Source organism: Mycetomoellerius zeteki, unplaced genomic scaffold (genome assembly GCF_001594055.1).
Source record: "Mycetomoellerius zeteki isolate Tzet28-1 unplaced genomic scaffold, Tzet1.0 scaffold415, whole genome shotgun sequence".
Taxonomy (NCBI): domain Eukaryota; kingdom Metazoa; phylum Arthropoda; class Insecta; order Hymenoptera; family Formicidae; genus Mycetomoellerius; species Mycetomoellerius zeteki.
In genome coordinates, this window is record NW_017257409.1 from 1,994,886 (window position 1) to 2,020,203 (window position 25,318).

At 30.8% G+C, this 25,318-nt stretch overlaps 1 protein-coding gene across 1 annotated transcript; it reads left to right on the plus strand.

Annotated features, from left to right (window-relative positions):
* The first annotated feature begins 668 nt into the window (after positions 1-668).
* On the plus strand, positions 669-25,318 carry slow (epidermal growth factor-like protein slowdown). Its single transcript, XM_018453880.1, has 9 exons — positions 669-1,306; positions 19,703-19,765; positions 20,329-20,414; positions 20,724-20,819; positions 22,564-22,689; positions 23,471-23,551; positions 24,324-24,397; positions 24,472-24,579; positions 25,138-25,318. The coding sequence occupies exons 1-9, from the start codon at positions 828-830 to the stop codon at positions 25,273-25,275; spliced, it is 1,251 nt and encodes a 416-aa protein (XP_018309382.1). The 5' UTR covers positions 669-827; the 3' UTR covers positions 25,276-25,318.

Here is a 25,318-nt window from a genome sequence, read left to right on the forward strand (position 1 = left end):
TTGTCCGTCTCTCATACGTGTTCCTTTTTATTGTAGAATTTGATAAATATGATTTAAATACAAGATTCCTAAATAATGTGAAACTATAACCAATATCTTTCCTTCTTTTCTAAATCCTTCTTTTCTAAATAATGTATTTTGCAACTGAAAGATCAATATTCTCATGCCGCTCATGCTTCACCTCCATTAATCATCTGAACCTTTGTTCCGACAATGATGAAATTTGCAAGCCGCATGTAAGTCATATATATGTTATCCCATATCCGTTTTTTCAACCACGATACCTTCGTAGTTGGAGCAAGAACTTTGTCCGGAACAGTGTTATACCTCGTAAAGATAGCAATTGCGAGAGGAACGCGGTTCTCCACGTGCACGGTTAAATCGTCGCGGAAGGATACGTAGGTGGTTACCGAAGGACCTGGTGGGGTATCAGGAGAACAGACGGTCGCTACAGCATGAGAATGGAAAGGAGAAAGGAAGAAAAGAGAATCCGGGCAGACCGGGCCACAAGCGAATGCGGTGAGTAAATGCGGCAACGAGGAAAAGAGGGAAACACAGGGAAGGAATGAGACAGAGAAAAAGAGATTCATGGTGGGGTTGGTGCAGCCGAAGCCTGAAGCACGTGGGCCTTGCTCCGTGTGTCTCGTTCGGTAGTGCTCTCAGTAGTGCTTTCAGCTGCCCGTGGAGGATCTCACACCGGATATCCGTCGAGCGATCGAGCCTGTCGCGAACTTAACGCGTCCACCGTGGCCGTTGAGGATGTGACGGCTCGTACAGTTGTTGTCAGGACATCGCACAGTCATCATAAGTTTTCTAAGAGCCGAACGATGACTCTAAAGATACTGCTGAGCCTGCTTATCGCAGCCACGACCTGCTCTGTTTTATCATCGTCGGAGGATCATCCTCGAGTACTCTTGCGCAGTCACAGAATAGTTTTGCCAGTTTGGTATCACGACAGATTACCCCATGCTAGGCACGATCACCTTGATGACGAACGCATCGTCCGAGAGACAACTACTACTACTACTACTACTACTACTACGAAAAATCCGTGGACGCTGCGGCCACAGGTTTCCACGACGAGATCATCACAACAGATAAATTCGGCATCGAGGCATATGGAGCAGTGGATGTTGGAACAAAAGTTCAATGGTGCTGTGGCGATGGCGGAGAACGGTGGTACCAGGACGATAGCGTACACGGGTTATCATCACGGCAATCATCGGCATCAACCAAGGGAGATGGGCACGCAAGGCTTTCAGTCGATTAGCACAACTGTCCCTACGTACACCAGACATCATTCAGGGTAAGTATTAGATAAACTTACCATTTAGAATACATGCAAGATTGGAAATTTATGGAAATGTGATACAAGATAATCAATCTTTTGTAACGAATACATCATCGGGATCTAGAGAGAGAGAAAGAGAGAAAGAGAGAGAGAGAGAGAAAATGTTCAAACTTCAAATAGCTTCATTCAAAATTAGATTATGACTGACCAAATTTAATCCTTAGTATTGTATATACGATTGGATCATTCGTGTCATGTATATTTCTTTTTTTTTTAATATTAGGTACACCAAATAATTAATTATAACTTATAACATTCATATACATATCTTTTTCACGTACAATCTTACAAATACTTTTTAAAGATGTTAAAACATATGTAAGAATCACTTAATAATTTTATACATTTGTAAAAGTGATGAAAATTCATTCAGAACACGATCCATCGTGTGTAGTAACCCAGACAATAAAAAGTCCAAAGTTGAAATACTGCTGTCTTAAGCTGTCTTAAGGGTGTCTTTTAAACGTTTTTAATATCTCTTGTGTCTCATTTTTAAACATGCGTGTTGTCTAAGAAAAGACTGGGAAATTATTGTGCATATTACGGATTAAGATAAAATGCTAGGTATTATATTTAGAATAAACTCATTATAAGGGCTTTAAATTAAGATACATCGTTTAAGTTACATTTTTCAGAACTAAAGTGCATAAAAATGCACTAAATTGATTGTAATTCTGTTGTAAATAAGAAGAAATTTATTTATAAAGCAAATACAGAAATGAAAACTATCTAGATATGTAAAAATATACAGTATGCGCCAAAAAAAATGCGACTCTCTTTTAATCACTATTATGTTTGCTCAGTGTGACATAGTAACGCAGTGATTGCAATTAAAGGAAATCATATCGAATAAATATTTGGTAGAAGGACAAAATATTTGTGTTATAAACAAATTTGCCCCCGTCTCCACTCACTTTATTTAACTAAACTGACAACTGAAGTGTTAGTTGTGAGAGTCGCATTTTTTTTTACGCATACTGTACATATATGTGACATATAAAAGGTATTTTACATACCAAGATTAAACCAATACAGATTTAGCAAATAAAAAACCTTCTTTAAATAAAAGAATCATATGTGTTATATTTATGGTAAAGACACTTTAGTATTTACTTTTCACAATGTAATTAAAGAGTATAATTTAACAATATAAAATATCTTTATGTACCTCTATGATAAACGTATGTTCAAGAATACAAAATTTAACTTTGATCAAAGCGATATAGACTGCTTTACACACAATCAAGAACACTATTTTGCTAGTTCAAAGATTAACGAAAGTACTGACATACGGAAGCAAGGTTCATCGAGAAAAATAAATGATTCGATATTTGCATATCCGTGAGGGTCGAATAATTCAAGCTCGCGGAGTACATTCAGGCGCGATTACTCGTCGCATCACGGAAGGCACGTAAATGGAAGCGAATGAACCGCGACGCGTAAATATACGGGTGCCGCTAATGTGTGTCGCTGAATTACTATATTTATGAGCAATGAGCGACGCACCACGTCCGTGCGATGATGTACGATCGAGCGCGACGGTCGACGGAATAAGGCCGGTGCGGACGCACCGTCGTTCAAAGACAAGCCGCGAGCCGTTTAATTAATCGACCGATTAATTATCTCGCATGTACCGCGTTCCTCTGTCGCGTACAATTATTGGGATTGTCCGTGCACGATGGCGAATCTTTGCGCACATGCAACGGCTCTCAACACACGTGTGCGTGCATACGTGGATTAAAAGTATCTGGATAAATGGTACTTTCTATTTCTCCGAACTTTTGAAACCTCAAGATGCCAATTAATTTGATTAACGGACGCAGTCATAAAACTTAGTTTTCACAAAATTTTCTGCACAAGAATATCTAACTTTAAAAATAAGGACTATTCTCGTGATTACTTATTAAAATTTCATGTTAAATTAATTGCAGTAACAAGTTCAATGAATTAATTCAATCATAATTATATTAAAATTTAGCAAAAAATAGAGAATTATATTGAAGTTTAGCAAAAAATTCAGAATTTTTATTTAACATTTCAAAATGTATTGCTCAAATGTATAGAATGTTAAAAAAATTCAGCATTTATATAGTAGATGTTATATGGTAGATAGTACACACTATACTGATTGTGAGTAAAAAAGCCTTAGTGAATATTGGTCGAAAGCTCAATTGTTTCTTAGATATCAACAATTTTGTTTATTAGTATCATAATTGACTTATTGTTTCTTCTACGTGTTGCACATGACGTGAAAAGAAAGAAATTGAGATAAGTAGCACTGATAGCCTATTTGGGAGAATTACAGCTCCAATGAATTGATCTCCCATAATGCCTATTTAATTGTAATGGCTGGTTGATGTCAATTTATTGATTCCCGGTGAAATTTTTCATTATAAAATGTGCGTGGAAATTAAATTAGAACATTCCGAACGTGATTTGTAAACACTGAGATAAATCTTCACGTCATATACATGTAGAAGCCAATAAGTTATTTATGATACGTATTAACATACAATATTATTTATATCTTAGATTGAGTTTTCGATTTGTTTACTAAGGCTTTTTTACAGTATGGTGTGTATTATCTACGATATAAATGAATGATTTTTTTTCAATTACTTTATAAAAAGATGGTTCAAACCATATGTCGCTAATTAGAATTTTTTTATTATCATAATTGCGCATTGTGTTCTGCGCTGACTCCTATAACCTTTTTTTGTTTGCTTACACATAAATATAATAATTCATATATAATTATTATACGTATTTAATAATAATTATATATAACTTAAATCCATTTCTATAAAAAATTAATTTATAACAAATTATTTATTGTCATATAAGGGCAACAATTTTACTATCCATAATTTACAAATATTAATAAATTGTTTTTTATTATCATTATTTATAATAATTTTAATAAACGTCGCTTATGTTAAAATGAAAAAATATACAATTGTATTAACAAAATTTTTGTCAATCAGTTTGTAAATCTGTGTGCTTTTTTATAATATAGCAGTTACTATGATTGTTACTATGACTAAGTTACTATCAAGTAAAATTTCTCAATGAAAAATAGCATTTTCTTAGAACAAGCAGTATCGGATATTCTCATTCTCACCTTACAGTCCCAATCTACACTCGATTTCTTGAAGCGACCATTAAGAGGAAATCACCATACTGCGTAACTTTTATCACCTCCTGACAGCTCCACGAGATCATTCCGCTTCCCAGCATGAATCAATGATTGCCCGTCAGAAGCCTTGCGGGCGTTCACGCCAGGCGTAGCAAAAAGAGCTCGTGGCAATATAAACATCGGGGAAAGAACAAACTGGCGTCTGTATCAGTCAATATTATTGCACAGTGATTTCATCACCAGTATTTTGCCTCTCTTCGTCTTTTGTCACGAACTGTTTATTGTCGTAATTACACACACATACATTAGAATAAAATATTATGCGATCTAGCTTCAAGCGCTATCTTTACAACACAATATATACAATAATTAACTCTGTAGTTAATAAAATATAATATAACAACATTTAATATAATTACCAGTTTTATATTATTAATATGAAACCTATATTTACATTGAAAAAATACATTAATAATTATCAATTCTAATATTTATTATTTTACGTCATCTTTCTGCTTAGTTTGCAAACGGGATCCTTTTATGTATAATATTTCACAATATATAGCACATAATAGTCCTACATTGTGAAATAAAATGCTGTCCATATACTAAATATGTTAATATTCTCAAGGCACGTATATGCAGATAGATGTGTATAAAATATTTAGTTACTATTTAGTCTGAGTGCAATGATTCGATGTTTGTCTAACCTTGCGAGTCGTGCGATCGGGTTGCCCAGATGCGTGCCTCAGGCTAAAAATCTTGTAAACCTGTCCAAGGATACCAGTGTGCGTGCACCTTTTCTCTCTCTTTCTTTCTCTCTTTCTCTTTCTCTCTCTCTTTCTTTCTCTCTCCTTATCATCATGCACCTCGCGCGGAAGATTTCTCAACGATGCAGCCGAGTCGATGCGCCGAATCGTGTCATTGATTTAAATCCATTAACGCGACAATCATAATACTTAAAATACAATCTATCGGTTTGAAACCGTTGGAAAATTTGATGTGATATTAACACACAATGAGTTCGCGCAATTTTGATATTTCAGGATGTTATTGAGGATATATGTAAATGGTATAAACAATAATAAGCGATTTATATATGTACAAAAGCCTTAACAATAAAATTAAAAATTTGAAGAATGCGCCATGTTATTAAAGCATTTCAAATGTGTTAGTAATGCAAATCAATTTTTCTTTGAATTAAAATGTTAATTCAGAGTTTAAAATGATTTAACGGGTACAATACGATATATTATTAAACTGCACTATGTTTCTCTTCGTAATTAATGGCTATTGTTGCACATACGTATTGTTCGAGATATGCAAGGAGATATGGACCATGGCATTCCTTATTGTCGGCCACCTTCTGTCTCGATCATTTATGTTACTTCGTTTGCGACACCGAGTGATCGATGAACATCGAACGAAAGAAATGCGAATAATGAATATTCAAGTCGTTCCAAGTACTCCAGATAATCATCCTGCAATGTCACTCTTATAGGCACGTTTCACTGCCCAGCATTGCTATTGCTTATCGCTGTAGAACTCAACATCGATGGCTGATCGATGAGCGACGAGGTCATAAAGAGACAGGTGTCATTCGTCGATGTAATGTATTCTCGAGAACTATAAACGTGCGTTCCATCATCCCCATCGGAAACGTTAGTAGCCATTTCTCGATGCCATATGTGAAGTTATCGCATCGCGGCTTAACTAAATGAAATAAGTATAGATACAAATACAGATACGATATTAGTATCTTTATTTATGGATCTGTTTACAAAATAGAAATTATTATAATATATCTACATACATTTAACTTTGTAGATAATTTCTTTGCAATTATACAATGAATGTAAAACGCTTTTATTGTGCTTGATATTTTAATACCTTAAATTGTTCGTTTTTGTTTATTTAATTTTTTAATAGATTTATCACTAATAGCGTAAAAACTTTTTTCCTTTCTTTGTCGTTCCAAGGTGAAGCTCATTAGAATACGCGAATTTTGCAATTCATTCAGAGACGCTTCATTTTTTATCGCGCACGCGTAGCGTGTTTCATTAATCACTCAAAATAAGAATGATTAATTAGCGAATGTTCACATCCAAAGGAAAGTAGCTGGTTATTTGCTTTTCTTCATTAATTTATTTTTTCTTTCTTCGAAATGCGAACTTTCGCTATTTCACACACGAGATGTGAAGGAAAGCAAAATGCGCGAGTTGGAATGTATATTCACAAAAATGATTCATTTTAACGCAAACACGGCAATATCAGCACACGCGCCAACATTACTCAAACAATAAACATATTCTGATAAAATGATATTGAATTTCGACAGAATTCATGTTTTTTTATTTAAATAGTTTTTCCAAATCCTGCCTATAAATTACAATCAAGATAACACATTATAATAATGCGTTTTGAACGTTATTGTACGTAATATATACATTTGTACCAATATTGCTATAAATGCATTTATACATTCGTGTTATGTCGTTATGTATTAATTTTTTTCAAGTATTTAATATTTTAAACACGATCTTTTATATGACATATATCAAAAATATTGGTTTTATATTAAAATATTAGATACAACCACACACACACACACACACACACAAATATTAGACATCGTAACTTGGAGTTCTAAGTGAAGCCGTTAGGCAATTAGTAACGCATCTCCAGAACCCTATCAATCTAACCTAAATATAGATGAAATTACGGTGGCCCCGAATTTATTAGGTTTTAAACCTCTTTGTTAGATCTGGTCGTATTGAAAAGTTGCTTTTGATGCGCAGATAACCCTGAATGAATTTTCAAATTATCCACCTAATATTGGAGTTAATATATTGACTTACCTATCAATATCTATATCATTCATCTTGTCGCAGACGAAGAAAAATTTAAAAATACTAACATTACTAACGTATCATTTAATACAGCCAGTAATAAATTTGTATTATCCTTATCTTTTAGTATAATTTATTTGCGATAGTTTCGATAGTTTTATATGTAGGTAATTATAGATGACGCGTATGGCATTTGTATGTATATTATATAGGGGTTTATAGAAACTCCTATATAGAATATTAATTTTATTTTCATTCGGCGTATATGTGATAAATCATTATTTTAAATGAAAATGTAATGCTTTGTTGTTTTATAATGCTTCGTCAAAATTTCATAGAACGCCAGAAATACTAAATGCATCTTCATAATGCACTGATAGTAAACTGTCGAGTGCAAATTATATAGTAATATATGCACCGTAAAATATTATAATTCTGATATCAGCTTGTTTGTTGAGTGGTAAATATGTTCTTTTTACTAATTAATTTGTTATCAATTAGCAATTAACTATCAAGCAATTTTTGATTTATATTCACATCTTCAAATCTTTCTTACTAATACATTCATTTAAAAAAAACTTATTTATTTATTCTCCGTTTTTGCAAAAACTTTATCTTCGTAACGTCGACAAAATTCCAGCGAATAAAAGAAGAAGCAGAATACACTAAAATTCCACGGCCGCAAATAGAGCACTTCTTTCGCACACTTTTGCATCTTATTCTCTCCTTCTCTCTTTTTACTAACCGGTATAACCCGCAGGATAAACATATCAGCGCCGACCGTTCAACCCTGAAGACATTCACAAGCGATGCGCACCTTCTGAATTCGTCACATGTCAATTCAGTCAATTTAGTCAATTGCTCGAGGCATATTTTCAATAATTAAAAGATAAACGGAATATTTTGCTTAATAATGGAGAAAACCAAATTCGATTTTTTAAATATCAAAGTATTAATTAAAAAATTCTTTTAAATTTATACTTTATTTTAAATAATTTTTATTTTATTTAGATATATAATTTGAGAAATAATTAAAGATCTTTAATAATGAGAATTAAAAATTTATAATATATGCCTTATGATGATCTTTCTCAATATTTTTACTAAAGAAAAATCCAAAAATTGTAAAGCAAGTAGAGGAAAACACGTAGAAGAAAACAGTTTGATAGATTTGGAGTCTACATTTTAGGACTTTTTTTTAGATAATTATCTTTGTGAAGGATTCAACTAGTTCTAAATTTAAAAGCAATTATTAAATTCATTGTTAGAACAACTATGTACGTAGAACATCAAGAATCTATTAATTACCGAAAAGTTAATGAAAATCAATATTCCTGACATCGTTGAGTGCTTTCCAAAAGTTTCAGAACTTCAAACAGAATCTTCACACATGCTCCATGTGTACTTACGTGTGTATTTTCCGACCCATGACCTTATAATTCCTACATCTCGTGCGAAGGCCGCGAGCATCGATCGCACACTGGATCAAGGGAAGACGTACAATTTCGGTGTACGTGCAGGCACTCGACATTGAATCATATTACTAGCAAAATGACCCATCAGTCTCCTGACAATCGCGGATGAGTTTCAATACTGATCGTGATCAATTAACAAGAGAGCAATATCAAACGATGTAGGATATCGAAGAACAAAGAAGATATTGATAAGTTAACTGTTGCAAGCATTTATGAAAAAGAGTTATAAAAAATATTAAAGTATTATAAAAACTTTTATTAATTGTAATTTTCTCATTTATGTATTTTATTCACAATTACATCGCTCATTTGCTATGTTTATTTTATTTACTATTGTTAAGAAAACGTTATTAAATAATTGCTTACTTTATAATTGAAATTAGAAATACAATGTTTGATTGATGTTATTTAATATACAGATATAATAAATAGATTTAATTTAGTAAATAAATTTAAGAAGTAATAATTACGAACATTATGTAATTTTACTTACATTTATTAAATAAAACTTACAATAGAGTATATTGCGTCAAACTTTTTTAAGTCGTAGTAGAAAAAAAATTGAAGGCTCTGAACGATCGAAGTAAATGCTTGCAGCTTGATTCTGCCACGTTCGATGATAGCGGCTTCATGTAAATCCATTAACATGAACTTTTATCTGTGGGCAGCGGACGCGAGGGGTGAAAAGGTCAAAAGCGAGAGAAGAGAATGGGTGGATAAGGCGTGAGGCACAGGTATAAGTACACGTGCGCTGACGCACGCGCTATGAATTTGCATGGATAAATGCAGGAATATTTTGCGGTTAGTGGTCTGTTTTTGTTCTGTTTGGATATTCAATCTATATGTATTGTTTGAAAGTACCGTAGTAAAAATAAAAAAGAAAAAAGAAAATAATCGATGCAGAAAGAGATTTTGTAACTGGACTCTTACTTCTTATAAAAAGATGTTTTTGTATCACGACTAATTTTAAACTTATGCCAGTAATCAATAAATTTAACGTTAGACGTAAAAGAGGAACGGTAATTAACGTTAACTTGAAAAGACGTGCAAAGATATTGAAGTTTTATCATGGTAATCGTTCACATGCATTCATTTTACTTGATTAGATGGAAATAGCGGTATGAAATTTTTAAGCATCAGAATCAAGATAAGATTGAAGATCTCGTAGTTCACAAGCGACGTCAATCAAACGATATCTTGCATTATAATTGTGTAATATTGTTCGCGATTGACTTATTGCTTTGAAAGTTCACGCTTTGCAATTCGTTGCTCAACCTAGTCCAACGAGTGAAATCGAGCTATAACAGAATTAATAGACAACTACGAAGTTTATGGACGAGCGTACGGCAGGAGGCAAATGATGTCCGGGAACGTAAACTGCATCCACCGAAGAAAATGAGCGAGTTGGGCGATTCCACATATGGAGATGCAAGGAAGTCGAGGTTGCTTTTTTCTGCTGACAAATTACCAACGTTTGTTCTTGGAATGGTCGAAATGAACTGCCGTTGAACGGGAACTGGTTCTCGATTCATCGGAAACAATGATTGGGATGCAGTGAGATTCCAGGTCAAGATACTGATAAAATCAGGCATTCGATAAAATTAAATGCTTCTGGTTCATGCGAGCAGTGAATGATTCGGATAACTATGTCATTATTTAATCAAATTTGATAATTGTGTTATTTTCTTTTTGCCCCCTCTAATTATATTTGTTAAATGACAATTTAAATACTCTATTTTCTTTTTTACTATTAATAAATAAATAAATAAATATACAAAGCTATACATAATTTAAAATGTTTAGAAAAATTTGCCAATTGTTTCGTAAGAATAGTTATTATTTCTAATAAAGTTAGATGGTATTCACCGTTTAGAAATTTTCGATTATGAAACATATCGACAGAACTTTCACTGTGAAGATTACATGACTAGGAAGATAGAATAATGGCAAATAACTGCATCTATACACAATCTAATTAAGATGACATTTTAAAAGTTAATGAGAAATATCTTATATTCCATGTTCGTTCAAAATGTAAATGGCAAGACGCGTCGTGCGCCACATCACTGAGAAAGAAGAAGAAAACGAAGCGAAGAGGCAGTAATGAGAGACGCTGTGCGTCTTATTGGCACCGCGTAGGAGCATAATTACTTCACCTGAGCGGCAACCTGGATAACCCGTCATCAAGCAATTTTGTAATTTGGAAGTTTTGCACTGCCTGCCCGCGGCTCCCGTTGCATCGTTGCGCATTCCGTCGAGGGAACGGCTTTCGACGCAAGATGCAATCTCTAAATGAACGAGCGGCGATTCGCCTCTTTCGCAAATATGGACTGTGCATTCTTGGATGGCGCAGACCGGCAATTTCTTTGTTTATGGAAATACTGAGGGCACTGAGGCGACGTCAAATGAGTCCATAAGCACAATCAGAATTTTTCAAACAGTTAAATTTATTGAGGCCATTACATCCAAAGCTTCAATAAATTTGATTAAATGTACGTTATAATGCCTGTTTTGAATTTCGATAGCGAAATATTCCCTATGATAAATAACAGTAAATAATTTAAAAAATTTATTTTACTATTTTATTATTTTGTTGATATCACTTTATTCTTTACTAACATCTTACTATGTTTTATAATTTTTACATTTTTTCTCTTTTTATGTATTTATTTTATGATAAATAAATAACCCCCTTTCTCTTTTTTCTTTCTCTTTTTCTATATAATATTTTTTATTATAAAATGTATAAATTACAGGATCCCAATGTAATAATAAATATTTGTATACATATAAAGCTCAAGTAAATTACGTAAATATTATCGGGCTATTGACGAACCGATTATATTGCAATGAACGACGCAGAAAGGGACGGTCCTAAAAAAAGATTCATGTAAGCAATTCTTTAAAACGTAGGTCTGAAATTAGCAGGCATGAATCACTGCAAGCCGCCTTGGCAAGATCCGAGGATCGACGACCGACTCTCGTTAGCGTATACATACATCGATTTGCAGTGTCGGATTGTTTATACATCGTTCGTTCACATCCCTCTTTCTTGGATACAGTACAGCGTGGCCATACGTAGTTAGTAACGATAAAAGTGTCAATGTTCTGAAAGTTTTAATATTGAGAAAATAGCTCTTTTTAGTGACGAATATATATAAACTCTTTTTAGACTATTATTTAAAAAAAATCTTTTGGGATAGAATTATGTTTGAACAATTTCCTTTTTCTATAAAATCTTGCTTGTACAAGAAAATATTAAAAAAAGATTTTTTCAAAGATTCCTCTATAAGAGAAAAATTTTTGCTTCGTACAAGATACAAAGTACATAATGATAGTACATATATACATATATATTGTTGTTAAATTTGTTATTTATTTATTCATTACTATTCTTTGAATGAAGTTTAGAAAAAATATTCTAAATTGTTATTTTTATTCGCTTTTGCATGTTATATATAAAATATAGTAAGTATAAAGGAAAGATAATCCAAGATGTATTCTAAAAAAGAATATATATCTTTAAGATGAAATAAAGCTCTTGCTTTTCATATTGAATGGTGTTGTGATAATACCGTATAAAGAATAATAGCTCGGAAAATATTTATGGAAGGAGGTCTTTTATCTGATGCAGAAGGCTCGCATTTTTATATGTATTATGTAGCGATGTCGTGATATATTTCAGAAAGAAAATATTTTAGGAGTACATGGAACCCATTCAATCGCCTTAAAAATAACAGCGGCACTTTTGTGATAAGTTATATGGATGCAGCTGTGCGAAGATGAAGTTACCGCCAAGAGGTGTTATCGAGTCTCGTAATTGAAACGCGCAATACATAGGTGCGTTATGGCGTTCAAGCCTCGAATCCTGAAATAAGATACATCGTAATTTTCAAGTAGCTCGTATAATCTCACTGGTGTGCATCGAGAAGTCGTTACATGCGTTGCTTTCGCGCGTTCATTAAATTTCGTCAGAACGATACTAATAAGTAATTACATTTTTACAAAAAACAAAAGTAATAATAACTCTTAAAGATAATGTTTAATATGTAATTAGTAGAAATATATTTTTAAAAAGAATTTTTAATGATAATAAAATAGAATAATTATTATATATAGTAATTAATTTGTTACTATTGTTAGAAAGTTGATAAAACTTGCTTTTAAAAATAATTGATATATATAATAAAACATATTACATCAGACATTGAAGTCTACAAAATTTTTTTACAACATTAATATAAATATAATTTGTGAGATAATTATCATTGTGATTAAATTATTTTTTAGATATAATAATTATTTATTCTTTTATATTTTCTTTTTTATTTCTTTCAGATTTTTTAAAAATATTTTATTTCCTGTGTGTGTGAGTTATTATGCATAAAGTTCTTCATTAACTGGCGCGAGTCGCATTTTGAATCTACTTGAAAAAATAAGATGTCACGAGTGTCCTAGGACTGCGCATGATCAATTAAGTTCCACTTGTAACAGCAGTCGATGGCCGAGGTAGTCATTGGAAAACCTTAAAAACAAATTGCTGTCCGGACACACGAGTGGCACTTCAACTCTCCAGTTTCTTTGTTCCGCCTCGCAAAAGCCAGTTGAGATTCCACGTGTTTTGCATGCAAACTGCTCGTAAAACAAATGGTTATTATACTGCCGGCAATTACAATCGATAGCTTTGTCTACCCTTTCATTGGCTCGATTGAATCGATGTTCTGATCCGCCTCGAAATCTCAAATTATTTGTAATTTATAATTTATGACTTGATCATTCGTGTGATGAATTTGACTATTAATTGAGGCAAAATTGCCTTCGACGTAATCATTGAATTTGAAGTTTAATTTAAGAATTGCTCACGAAATGAACAATGTGAAATTTGATCATGAAGTTTGTTAATACAAAAGAATAACATATAAATAAAACAATATAATAAATAATATTTAAACAAGTAATAAAATGATATCTGATCTATATTTATTAAAATATAATATATTAATGTACATTAATTCTTTCATAATATGGATATTGAAATTGCAAATTTTATATTCCTTAGTTATTATAAGAATGAGTTATTAATACAGTAGGTTTGAACATATGATAAATAAATACAACAATTTATAGTTTGTCACATGCATTTAATGGATACAATGTGATGCAATAATGGAATAATATTATATATCACGTGACAGAATATAGTCGTGATTTTAATCTGATTTTTATGTTTAATTTGGGAAAGAGAGACCATCTTTGATCTTGTTAAACTGATCTCGTTAAATTGCGTGATTTACGACAGATCGCACAAAGGTGGAAACTGCCAAGCGCGTTTCTGGATGATATTGCGATGGGTGGTGTACGAGAAAAAAAGGAAACGGTAGGACTAACATTTATGAGATCAGGCAATAAAAAACTGGTGTTTATTGCCACTAACCAAACGTATACGGCGTGTCATGTATTTCTACGAAAATCTGTACGTTATTCTATTAGGAATTATTATTAATTTATTGACTAACTTCCGGAAAGAATGTATATCGACATCGTGAACTTTCACTTACAATTAAAAAGTACTACACTTTATTAGATTATGGCAATTGATGCTCTCTCCATGTGAAAATGTAATTATTTAAATATTTAAAATGAATTTAATTAATAGTACAGAAAAGCTATGAAAAAATAGGATATGAATAATAAAAATTAATGGATGCCATAAATATATAAATTATAATTTGTGTTTAATTTACTATTAATTTTACGCAATCTTAATTTATTAAGTTAATGACTTTATAAGAATGCACAACAAAACTATTAATTACGAGTTAATGTTTTAAAAATTTAATTAGGTTAAATAATTCTGCTTATATTTTCATTTTACAAAATTGAATCAAATTATTTCTTATTAATTAAACTTTATTTACTTATTAGAGAAGTAATTTGTATGAAATTCATAATTATTTATAAAAATTTATAACTTTATTATAAGATGTTATACTGATAGCAGAGAAAGAAAGAGAGAGAGAGAGAGAGAGGGGGGGGAGAGAGACAGAGAATATTAAAATATTTATATAACCAAATTCACAAGTATCGAACTCAAGTATCATATTACTTTATTGGCTTGATAAATCTGACATGAATTAGGTAAAAGATGTATAAAGGAGAGTGTGCATTTCAGACAATTTGGGGAATACGCAGAAATCGTTTGGTTCGGCTTTTTGCACTCAGTTTCAGGTTCTAAGGAGGCGTTCACACCTTGACGAAAAAACAGAAAGCGAAAGTCTTGATAAGAATAGATGACAACTTAATCGAACATGGAAATATAGAAAAGTACATAAAATTACACAATTATAGCTAGGTATGGCTTCAAAGTCATCCGAAATCTTTGGTAAAAAGGTATAAAGAACATTAATTTTTAGGCTCCATAAATTCAATACTATTTTATAAATACCCTACAATAATAGTTCTTCTTCTCTACAATGTTTTCTTATTTCATAGTACAAGTAAGAGTAATTTTAATAAAAATAGATTAAAATAAATTTGCAGATACTCAACAAAATCATAAAATCAATTATTGATAAAATTTTTTTCCGGATGCTAAAACAATTTTGACTGTAATTTTTGTATTTAGCAAATGAAATTGAGTGAAAAAAAGCTGAACCAAACAATCTCTACGTGTTCGTTAAATCGCCTGAAATGTATACATTTTTCTTTATAGAGTCGATAGTGATCAGTTAGACGAAGAAACGTTTGTGCAACTTGCCCTCGGTGATACATAGACTCAAAACGTAGTCGCAACAATGTTGTGGAGAAGGCATGCAGCTCGTTAGGCTTGCAAAGACGGTAAAGGAAACCGTCGTCGTCATCGTCGGTGAAAATCTACGTGTGCAGCAGATGAACGTAGGAACGTAACAAACGACCGCGATAACACGACGTCACGTTAAGGGCTACGTAGCGCTGTTAGGAATGGGAACCGTGAATTCGAGATCGTCGCTAAGATTTCGGAAGCGCTTAAGAGAGCCGTACACTAGACATGCAACCATCCAATGCACGTAATTCATTCGGGATTTATTACTCTTCGGCCGGAACATTGTGAATCGAATCACGCGATAGCGCCTGGATGTTATACATACGACGTGAGATTACGCGCTTTTTTCGATACATTCAATTCTTTTTAATCTAATCTATTATCGTCAAGTACGCCACGCTAAAATATTTGGCGTGACTACAACTTCAATCAAATATAACTGATTTTTCAATAATATTTATGTAAGATGTCGTACAAAGATATAATTTTGTGTAAATATAGGATATAAAAATTTATATGAATTTAAATGAACAGTTAATTCTCCATAAACAGTTAATTCTGTTGAGAAGCGATGCTGATTTCTCTTCCTGATTATTTTCTCATTTTTGTTATCTTATATCAGCGTAGGAAGAAATGATTAGGAATTACATTCAAGCAACAGTAGAGTCCTAAAACTTTCTATGCATAACGAGCTTATCAATTTGTAGCAAATATGTTCTTCATTAAGATAACATTTAAAATCAATGCAATTACTTTGGCCGTTGTAGTCACCAATCATTCTGACGTACTTAACTGACCCTTAACCCATGTTGCACTAAACTGATTCGATAACTGGTTGACATATAAATACCTCTCGGTCGATGAGATGAGAATTGTTATGTGTGAAAAACTAGGATTTCTTGTTATAAATCATTAGGCGAGTCATAAATCTCCGACAATTCTTATCGCCGCGAGATACGCTCTCGTGACGATTTCGTTTTTATGTTTGTCAAAACGTCCGTCCAGTGTCACGGAAAGAAAGAAAAAAAAAAAGAAATCTTATCGGAGTCTACCGATGCACGAAACGAACTTGTCAGAGCAACAGCCGAACCTGTATTCCCACACGAATGTCCCCCGAACCATATCTGAACTGAACCCCCATTGCGAGACGCATTTCCCGAGATTTTTTGTGAGTAAAAAGCATACAGTATACAAGTAATTTATGCACTTTTACTAAAAAAAGACTTGAAAAATCATTAATATATCCAGTTTTAGTATTCCTTATAAAAATAGCATAATTTTGACAATAATAAAAAGTTGAGAGATAATCTTTGTTTCCATGAAGCGTGCCATATAATTTCATTAGAATCTCTTAATATGACATTGTGTGTGAATGCGTTCGGAGAAATGCTATTTGTATTATTTGTGTTATTCTACCTTTATTTTGCACGTAACAAAGGATAAAGGATAAAGATAGAATGACATAAATAGCGCTAATAGCATTTCCTTGAACGCATTTTGTACACATAAAAAAAGTTTCTGTAAATAGAGAGAGAGAGAGAGTTCCATTAAATTGTTTTCTATATATTGTGTTGTGATCTTATTAATAAATAGAATTAATGATAAACAAAATGTTTTACTAATTTAATACAGATCCTTTAAAAAATTTTGAAGTTGAAATATTTTCTTTATAAAAACAGTGCTTTGATGTAATTTATTTTTAACATTTCAATGTTTGATTTTTGTTACTTTTTATTAATACCTTAATTTATATCTAATGAGATTAAACTTTAAGTTAAAAGTTTAAATTAAGATTTCCTCTTCAAATATTTTAATGTTAAATAGAAATTAGTACAATGCAAGTAATGTAAACTGAAATTACTGCGAATGAGCTATTTTTTTATTATTTCAGTTAGTTTGGAAATACAGTAATAACTTATGTGTGTCATTATGTCAATAATGTATCAGTCAAAAGGAAAATTAAACGCAAGCTTATGACGGTGAAAGTAATTATCGCATGCAAGCCATTTAAACAGCCAGAACATTTTTGATAGATGATCACCTGCTGTACTAATCCTTCTAATCCTTTCTCTTTTATATTGTCATGAACATTCGTTCTTACTGGCATACTTGCAGATTCTCGGCATCTAGCCTTGGCTTTTCCCAGAGAACCTACTATTAATGGAGAATGTTGAAGAACCCGAGGTCCTTATTTAGTATCCGGAAATCACAAGGCTTAATGATACTTCCGCATTTGTCTTTAATTTATGTTATTAAATTAAGCGTTACATCTATTAAAATCTTATAAGTAAAAAAGTTTTAATTTTCTGTTTTTTGTTTAATTTTTTTTTCAATTGACTTTACAATTTTATTCTTTCAGAATTGGCCTTCCTATATGTATATTACATATTTATCGCACAGATAAAATATTTGACATCTTTTTAAATATTTTAAATTTAATATATTATTTTACATTTGACGCAAATGATTATTATAATAGATTATAAATATTAGACATGTGTACAAAGTAATATACATTTCTTCGTTTTGCGCACCTACTTTTGCATTTATTTACATATCCTTTTTAACTTGTTGGATTTTGTTATTGTTTAATATCAAGAAATCTATTTTCGCTTATTTATAACATATTATATATATAACATGATATGAGCAAAGACTTTAAATCGATGGAGCGTATTAATGCTGCTCGCTGTGAAAACGGGTCGAGAACTATGCGGGCAACTAGTTAATATTTAACGACAACGAATTTGAGCGTATAAGTCCTTTGTGCAATCACTCCAAGCAGACTTACTCGGCGATAGATCGCGTTCCTCGTACCTATTGCCTCTTGAGCAAGAAACGAACATGGATAGAAATCACCATGTCCTCGGTATCCGTTGTTGCGACAGTAAATGTTCTGTCGCGTTTCAGTAAACACGACATCGACATGGCGAAATGCAGTTTTCTATGGCTTGATGATGACGAAGTGATTTTGTCGAACGAGCATTCGTTTCGACGCCCAATTATATATACGATTGCCATGTTTCTCTCATGAATCGTTGTAAGAATTGTTATTATTATGAGAATTGTTCATCTCATGAATTGTTATTGATCTTCCGCTATCTGTGCCTAACGTCGTCGCAATACTTTTGCTAAATGATTTGGCGATATATTATCTTGTTTCCAGGTCGTAGAATGATATTATTCGTTTTGCTTCCGAAATACTGGTCCTTAATCAGAAATGCAATCTTTCATATTGAGTTCTGTCGCGTAAGCTTAATTCCGGAGCCAGCTCAAGCAACGACAAGCTGTAATATCTCGCCAACGCACATACTTATTTCGACTGTATATTCGATCGGCCTTCGTATTTTACGATTTAACCGGTCTTCTGCGTACTTTACGATTCAAATGACTGCGCTTTAGCGATCAGTTTGACTGGAAGGGACACGACATGTGGGATATCGTTTACGATGACTATCGAAATAATCGACTTGCCGATTTAATTTCTCCATCACATAAGTCGCTGTAACTAAATGCAAAGCTGAAATCGAGATGCAGGATTCAAAGAAAGGATTATTTGGGAATTCATAAACAATTTTTACCGATAATGTATCTCCATGATAATGTCTTTTATATACGTCGGGTTTATTTTCAAATACAGCAATATTATTATTATTATTATTGACCGGAATGTATAATATGTTATTTACTTCTTATTTATTCTAAAATATTTTATATATACGTATAAAATTATTATAATATATTTACACATATATTTAATAAAAATGGTTTTATTAACCAAACAGTGATAAAAAATTTTTGGTTTGGTAAAAAATAGATACTTTTAGAAACTTTTTCTTAGAAAATTATTTACAACATATATGTGTATAGTATAATATGTAAGTAAATCTTAATTTATTTTCTCCTAACAATAATCATAAGATCCAAGTTGTTGAAAATTTAAACAATTTTTACGTAATTCACAATTATTATTCAAATTTATATGAGCTAATTATATCACAGCATAAATCAATTTTAATTCACAAAATCATCAAAAGATTAATTTAAAAGTTATTTTCTTAAATTAAAAGTTAATAATTTGCATTTCAGGAGACGAGTATGTACCAGGCAAGCTCCCGCAGTTTCTCATCATCATCGAGGAAGGCAAATTAGGCATGTTATACGTCTTGCAAATTTAAGAGCTTTTTAAATCAGGCAAATTAACTTATTTTATCTTACAATAAATCTCACAAAACATGGGAGGATCCCGTTTGCTTACAAAACGATTGCTTGCAGCTTCGTTTGCACACAGCAATATTGCACACAGCACATTGCACACAGGACAATATTGCACACAGCACATTGCACACAGCGTATTGCACACAGGACAATATTGCAATACGTTGTGTGCAATATTGCTGTGTGCAAACAAAGCTGTAGGCAATCGTTTTGTAGGCAAACGGAGTCCTCCCCAAAACATAAACTAATAGTAACATTACATACATCAATATTATAATTTCCCACTCAACAATATAAATGTAAATTAATACAAATAATTGTATATAACAGTTACATTTGTTAAATAGAAAAACATTGATATAACGTTATTGCTAGTTTGTATTCTGCAGTGTACCATTTAAAAATAAATATTTATAATCTAAATGTGCATAATATAAGCATATGTGTATTTTGTGTATTTTATATGTTATATTAAAGAAATTTATGATATATCTTAGGTTAGTATACACTGAGATGACTTCCAATTTCTTTTGCTGCCCGGGATGGTCACAAGTTACTCATTTGAGTTTTGGTTGTAATAAACGTAAGTAAATTTGATAAAATTAATTTTCAATTTTCTTATAATAGATCTAAATATATAATTACAGAATAATTACATTTGAAATAAATGTCACAGAAATTAAATTACAAGATTTTATTAATGCTACACTAAATATTATAATATTTTAAAGTAATTTTAAATTAGTAAATAATTGAAAAAAAAATTTTATTGAATTATTAATAAAATATACTATACTAAATTTTATAGTATATTCCTCTTTTTGTTGACTCAACTGTGTATTTTTTTTCTTAACTATATGAATTCGTTAATTTCAATCCCATTGTTTACCAGCCACATGTCCAGCGCCATGTTTGAATGGTGGAACTTGCACATCCTCTGGCAAATGCATGTGTCCCAAAGGATACACTGGTAACCAATGCCAAACAGGTAATTTTAATTTTATTTACAAATTAGAATTATAAATATCCAAATCGCATAACGTCTATTATTACTATGAATTCTGATATGAAAATTATATAACTTATAAATTATATAGTATTATTTAGATGATGTTATATATGTATATTATCATATACTATATGTATAATTAATATCTTAAATACTAAACAGTACTAGATGTATGATATATTTATAACCCATAATTGAACAATAATAAAATAAATGGCATTGTATTCTATACTCCGACAGAAATAATTAGTAAAATTGACGTTCATCGATAGCACTAATCAATCGATGTTAATTTAATTAATCATTTCTGATTGGGTAATCAAATATAAAAAATTTCATAATAAAAATTCATAATTTAAAAAATTTATAACATATTCACATTTAATTTAAATATTTAGTTTATGAATTATCTCAAATTAAATATGATAATGTATTTATATGACGAAATCAAATACTATCAAAATAAGTGTAAACGAGAAAAGTTTGATAATTACAATGTCATTTACAAAACACATTTTAAATAAGTTGCATTTTTGTAATTAAGGGGATGGGTGGAATAAAGGCCTAATTGTAAAATCTTGATATTAATAAAAATTAAAATAACTTGCTACTTTTTTATTATACACAAATGAGTACAGTATCGGATGAATTTATGTAATGTCTTTAAGAAGTTACATGTTACAATACTTTTCTATTACGATCAATATTACATGAAAAAGCTAATTGCTAGAAAAAGGGCCGAAGTAGAATTGTGCCTTTATTCCGTCCATCCCCTCAATTATGATCTCAATCTGAATAGTAAATAGCTGGCATAATATATACAATAGTGATTAGAACATTCATGTAGCGCAAGGGTAATTAGAACATTTATGTAACGCAAGGGAATCGATTGTAAATCTATTCTAATCGAGAGTGTGCAACGTGATTGCAACCTGCCGATGCAGCAGGACATGCAGAACACCGCAATACGTATTGTGCTGCAGTTAGCTTGGCGCTCGTTATAGTATCGAGAAATATATCGTTCCACGTCGATTTAATTACGTCTGACGATACCAGGCACGAGAAGGCACTCGTAACCAACCAATCGATTGAATGTTCTTTATATGCTTTAACGAGACTCATAAAATAACTACGCTCATATGTCATTATTTAAGATCAATTGTGTCTAGTTATATACTATTATCTAGTAATTTTGTAAAACTACTAATTCAATGAAACGTTAAGGAAAGATGTATAAAAATGTCAATGTTGTATAAAAAGGATATATTAATATTAATATAAAAAGGATGTAATTTTTTATATTAAAAATAGCTGATTGTTTAAATCCAAAATAAACAGCATTCACATTAACTTAAAAATCACGTATGCATTTAATAAATAATAAACTAAATTTGAATTAAATTAATACATTTTTTGAGTTAAATTTTGGGTTTAACTCTATTGTTTTACTAAATAAGAGAAATTTTATATTTGGTTAAAGGGTCTAAGTGCTTAAAAATTTTTGTCTGAATTTATATGCATATCTGATTCTGCAAACCGCGCGCAGATCTTTTTCTTGAAACGTAATCATGAGCAGAACCAGAGTAATAACTTTTCACTTTCTATTTAATAATAAATAATTTAAAACAGTTTCTTCATTTTCTGGTAAGGCAATGTATCACTTTTGATATTTTATAAAAATAAATTATAAATATTATTTTATAAATATTATTTTTTTGTGTAGACTTGGATGAATGTGTGATAGAAAAACCATGCGGACAACTTTGCACAAACCTACCTGGTAGATATCGATGTCACTGTAGAGTCGGATTTCAACTTCAAGAGGATGGCCAATCTTGTCGAAGAAATGGTAGGTTTGCAAAATTTGAATTTTAAGACTGAATTTTTCGAAAAATAGCTTTATGGATCTCAAAGCATTACCAAAAATATAAAAATTTCATAGAATGTTCTATTATTACATAATCTATGTAAAATATGAGCACGATTATTTTATTGATTACTTAATTTTTTTATTTGCCTTCATTCTTGAATAAAATCGCGTTTTGTAGTACTTATTTATAAATTTGATAAGATTGTAGCATTACGAATTAAATTAATTTTTTTATATAATATATATACTAATAAAATTCTAATAAATATTCGTGTAAAAATTCATTTGGATCCAATTACTCGTTTAAAAGTTAGTTTATATAAACTGCAGCAAAATTAGTCATTTCGTTGTATTAAAAGTCTTTATATTATAAAGTCCTTTATATTATAAGTCAAATAATTTGTTTTGTTTTTTTGCAGTTGGTTTCAGAACAAAATTTTTTTGTTGATATTAGTTGATATCACTTTTATAAGTAGACTGCTGATAAAATATAATGAAAGTGATTTCGAGCTATTCTTCCTTATTCCCATTTAATTTATGCACATGTATGCCTATTGTTCATAGATAATATACCACATATTATCGTGTAATTTATACATATGTATGAATAGATGGATAATATCTTCAAATATAGCAGCGAAGTCGACAGTCTATAGAAATCTGTAATTGATAATGATTATTTTTAACTGATTTTTTTGGCTGATACTTTTAGTTGATAGTACAGACAAAACATCTTAAAAGTAGATTAATTTTTTTACAGACACCGACGAAAATGCATTTGAAGCACGCGATTTGGAGACCGATGATGTGTCCGCAACAAAGGATCCGACAACTTTTTACGGTATTATTTTCAAAAAGACTTAAGTCTACAAAAGTAATACCTCAAATTTTTAAATGTGCACGAAAGATCAAATTATTTTATTTTAGCCCTCCATCGGCACCGAACAAATCTTTATGCAAATAAAATATTTAGGTTCTTTTTCGTGTTTTAATCACAAAAATTTTCATTTTTAGGTGCTCAAATAATTTATTTTTTTGAAGTCAAACACCATTATACAATTTTTTTTCTGAAATGTATGTTCTAAAATATTGTAGTCTAAAAGGATTTTTTTCATTCATTCACATAAAAGTGAATATTTAACTGATATTTTTTCAAAACTCTTACACATAAATTTGTAAAGAATAAGTAAAATACTATTGGCTTTTATTGTACTAAAAACTTATTTAAAAATTTCACAATACACAAATTTTTTCATATTTTTATATAGTTCAGAACAACAAAAAATCTATTGTGGCTCTCAACGGTCAATTATGGACTCAGGTAGACTATGATCGAAAATTTTACGTTGCCAGTGAAAGGTTAAAGTTGTTTAAAATTAGAATTTTTATTTTATAAAATTATTAAAAAGTTGAAATTTAAATTTATTGCATTATTTTGCGAGATTGATTAAACGCTAAAAATAAACCTATTGTTTACAATATTTGTGAACGTAATATACAATTCATATTAGTAAAATGAAAAGTTTATAAAAAATTAGTTAATAATATATAAAATAATATATAATAGAGTTAATAATATATAAAATAATAGACTCAGTGTTGTTGAATTGCAGATACAGAAAATGAAGTGAGCGATGATGATCAAGACTACGAGGTCATTTTAAAGAGATTGATCAAGTTGGAAAAGGTACTATAAAAATGATTATTAATACAGTATATATTATGTCGTTGATGAGGAAATATTATATATTCATTTTTCAGCAAGTAGCCAGAAACAGAAAGAGAGATACAGAGGCTTCTGAGATGAACACCAAAGTTACATTGGCTATTGAAAGTGTTAATGAAATGAAGAGAACCGTCGAAAATGTGGTATTTAAGAAATATTATATAATTGAATTTCAATATAGTGCACGATAAAGTTCTCGCAAATAATTTCCGTCAATTAAAAATTCAATATGGATAAGTGTGTATAAGGATGCATATATTTATTATTTATTTCTTTTCAGATCTATTTTGCCATTGATCTGAGAAATAGTAATATTGTTGAATATTATTTCATCTTTATTATATATTTGTTATTAGTAGTATGTACTAGTATATTTTACGCCTAAAATAATAAAAAAAGAGATTTTCATCATTGAACGAAAAATGCATACGATCTTGATATTCTAATATTACAATTTTTGTGTGCTATTTCTTAAAAAATCTATCAGTTGATCTAATAATAATGAAAGATTTAATGAAAGATTATTTCAAATTTTTTATCTTGAAGGAAAGAAATACGTTAACAAATGTTACAATCAAGTAGTACGATTTGAGTTTATTTTCTTTAATTTTTATTTTAAATTACACTATATCGAGATCACAATGTATTGATAAAACGAAAATATTTATATTAATTATGGATTTTGAAATTATTTGTTTTAGCAACTGATGCAACAAGAAGTATACGATATGAGAAGTAAGATGAGACAATATGAGGCAGAAATGAGAAAGATACATCATCTGATGAATCGTGTCGCAGAATTAGAAAGTCGTTTGAGAATACGTTGCAGATATCAATAAATCGTGGATAGTTAACTTTTAGTGCTACTAAAGCACTGTTAAA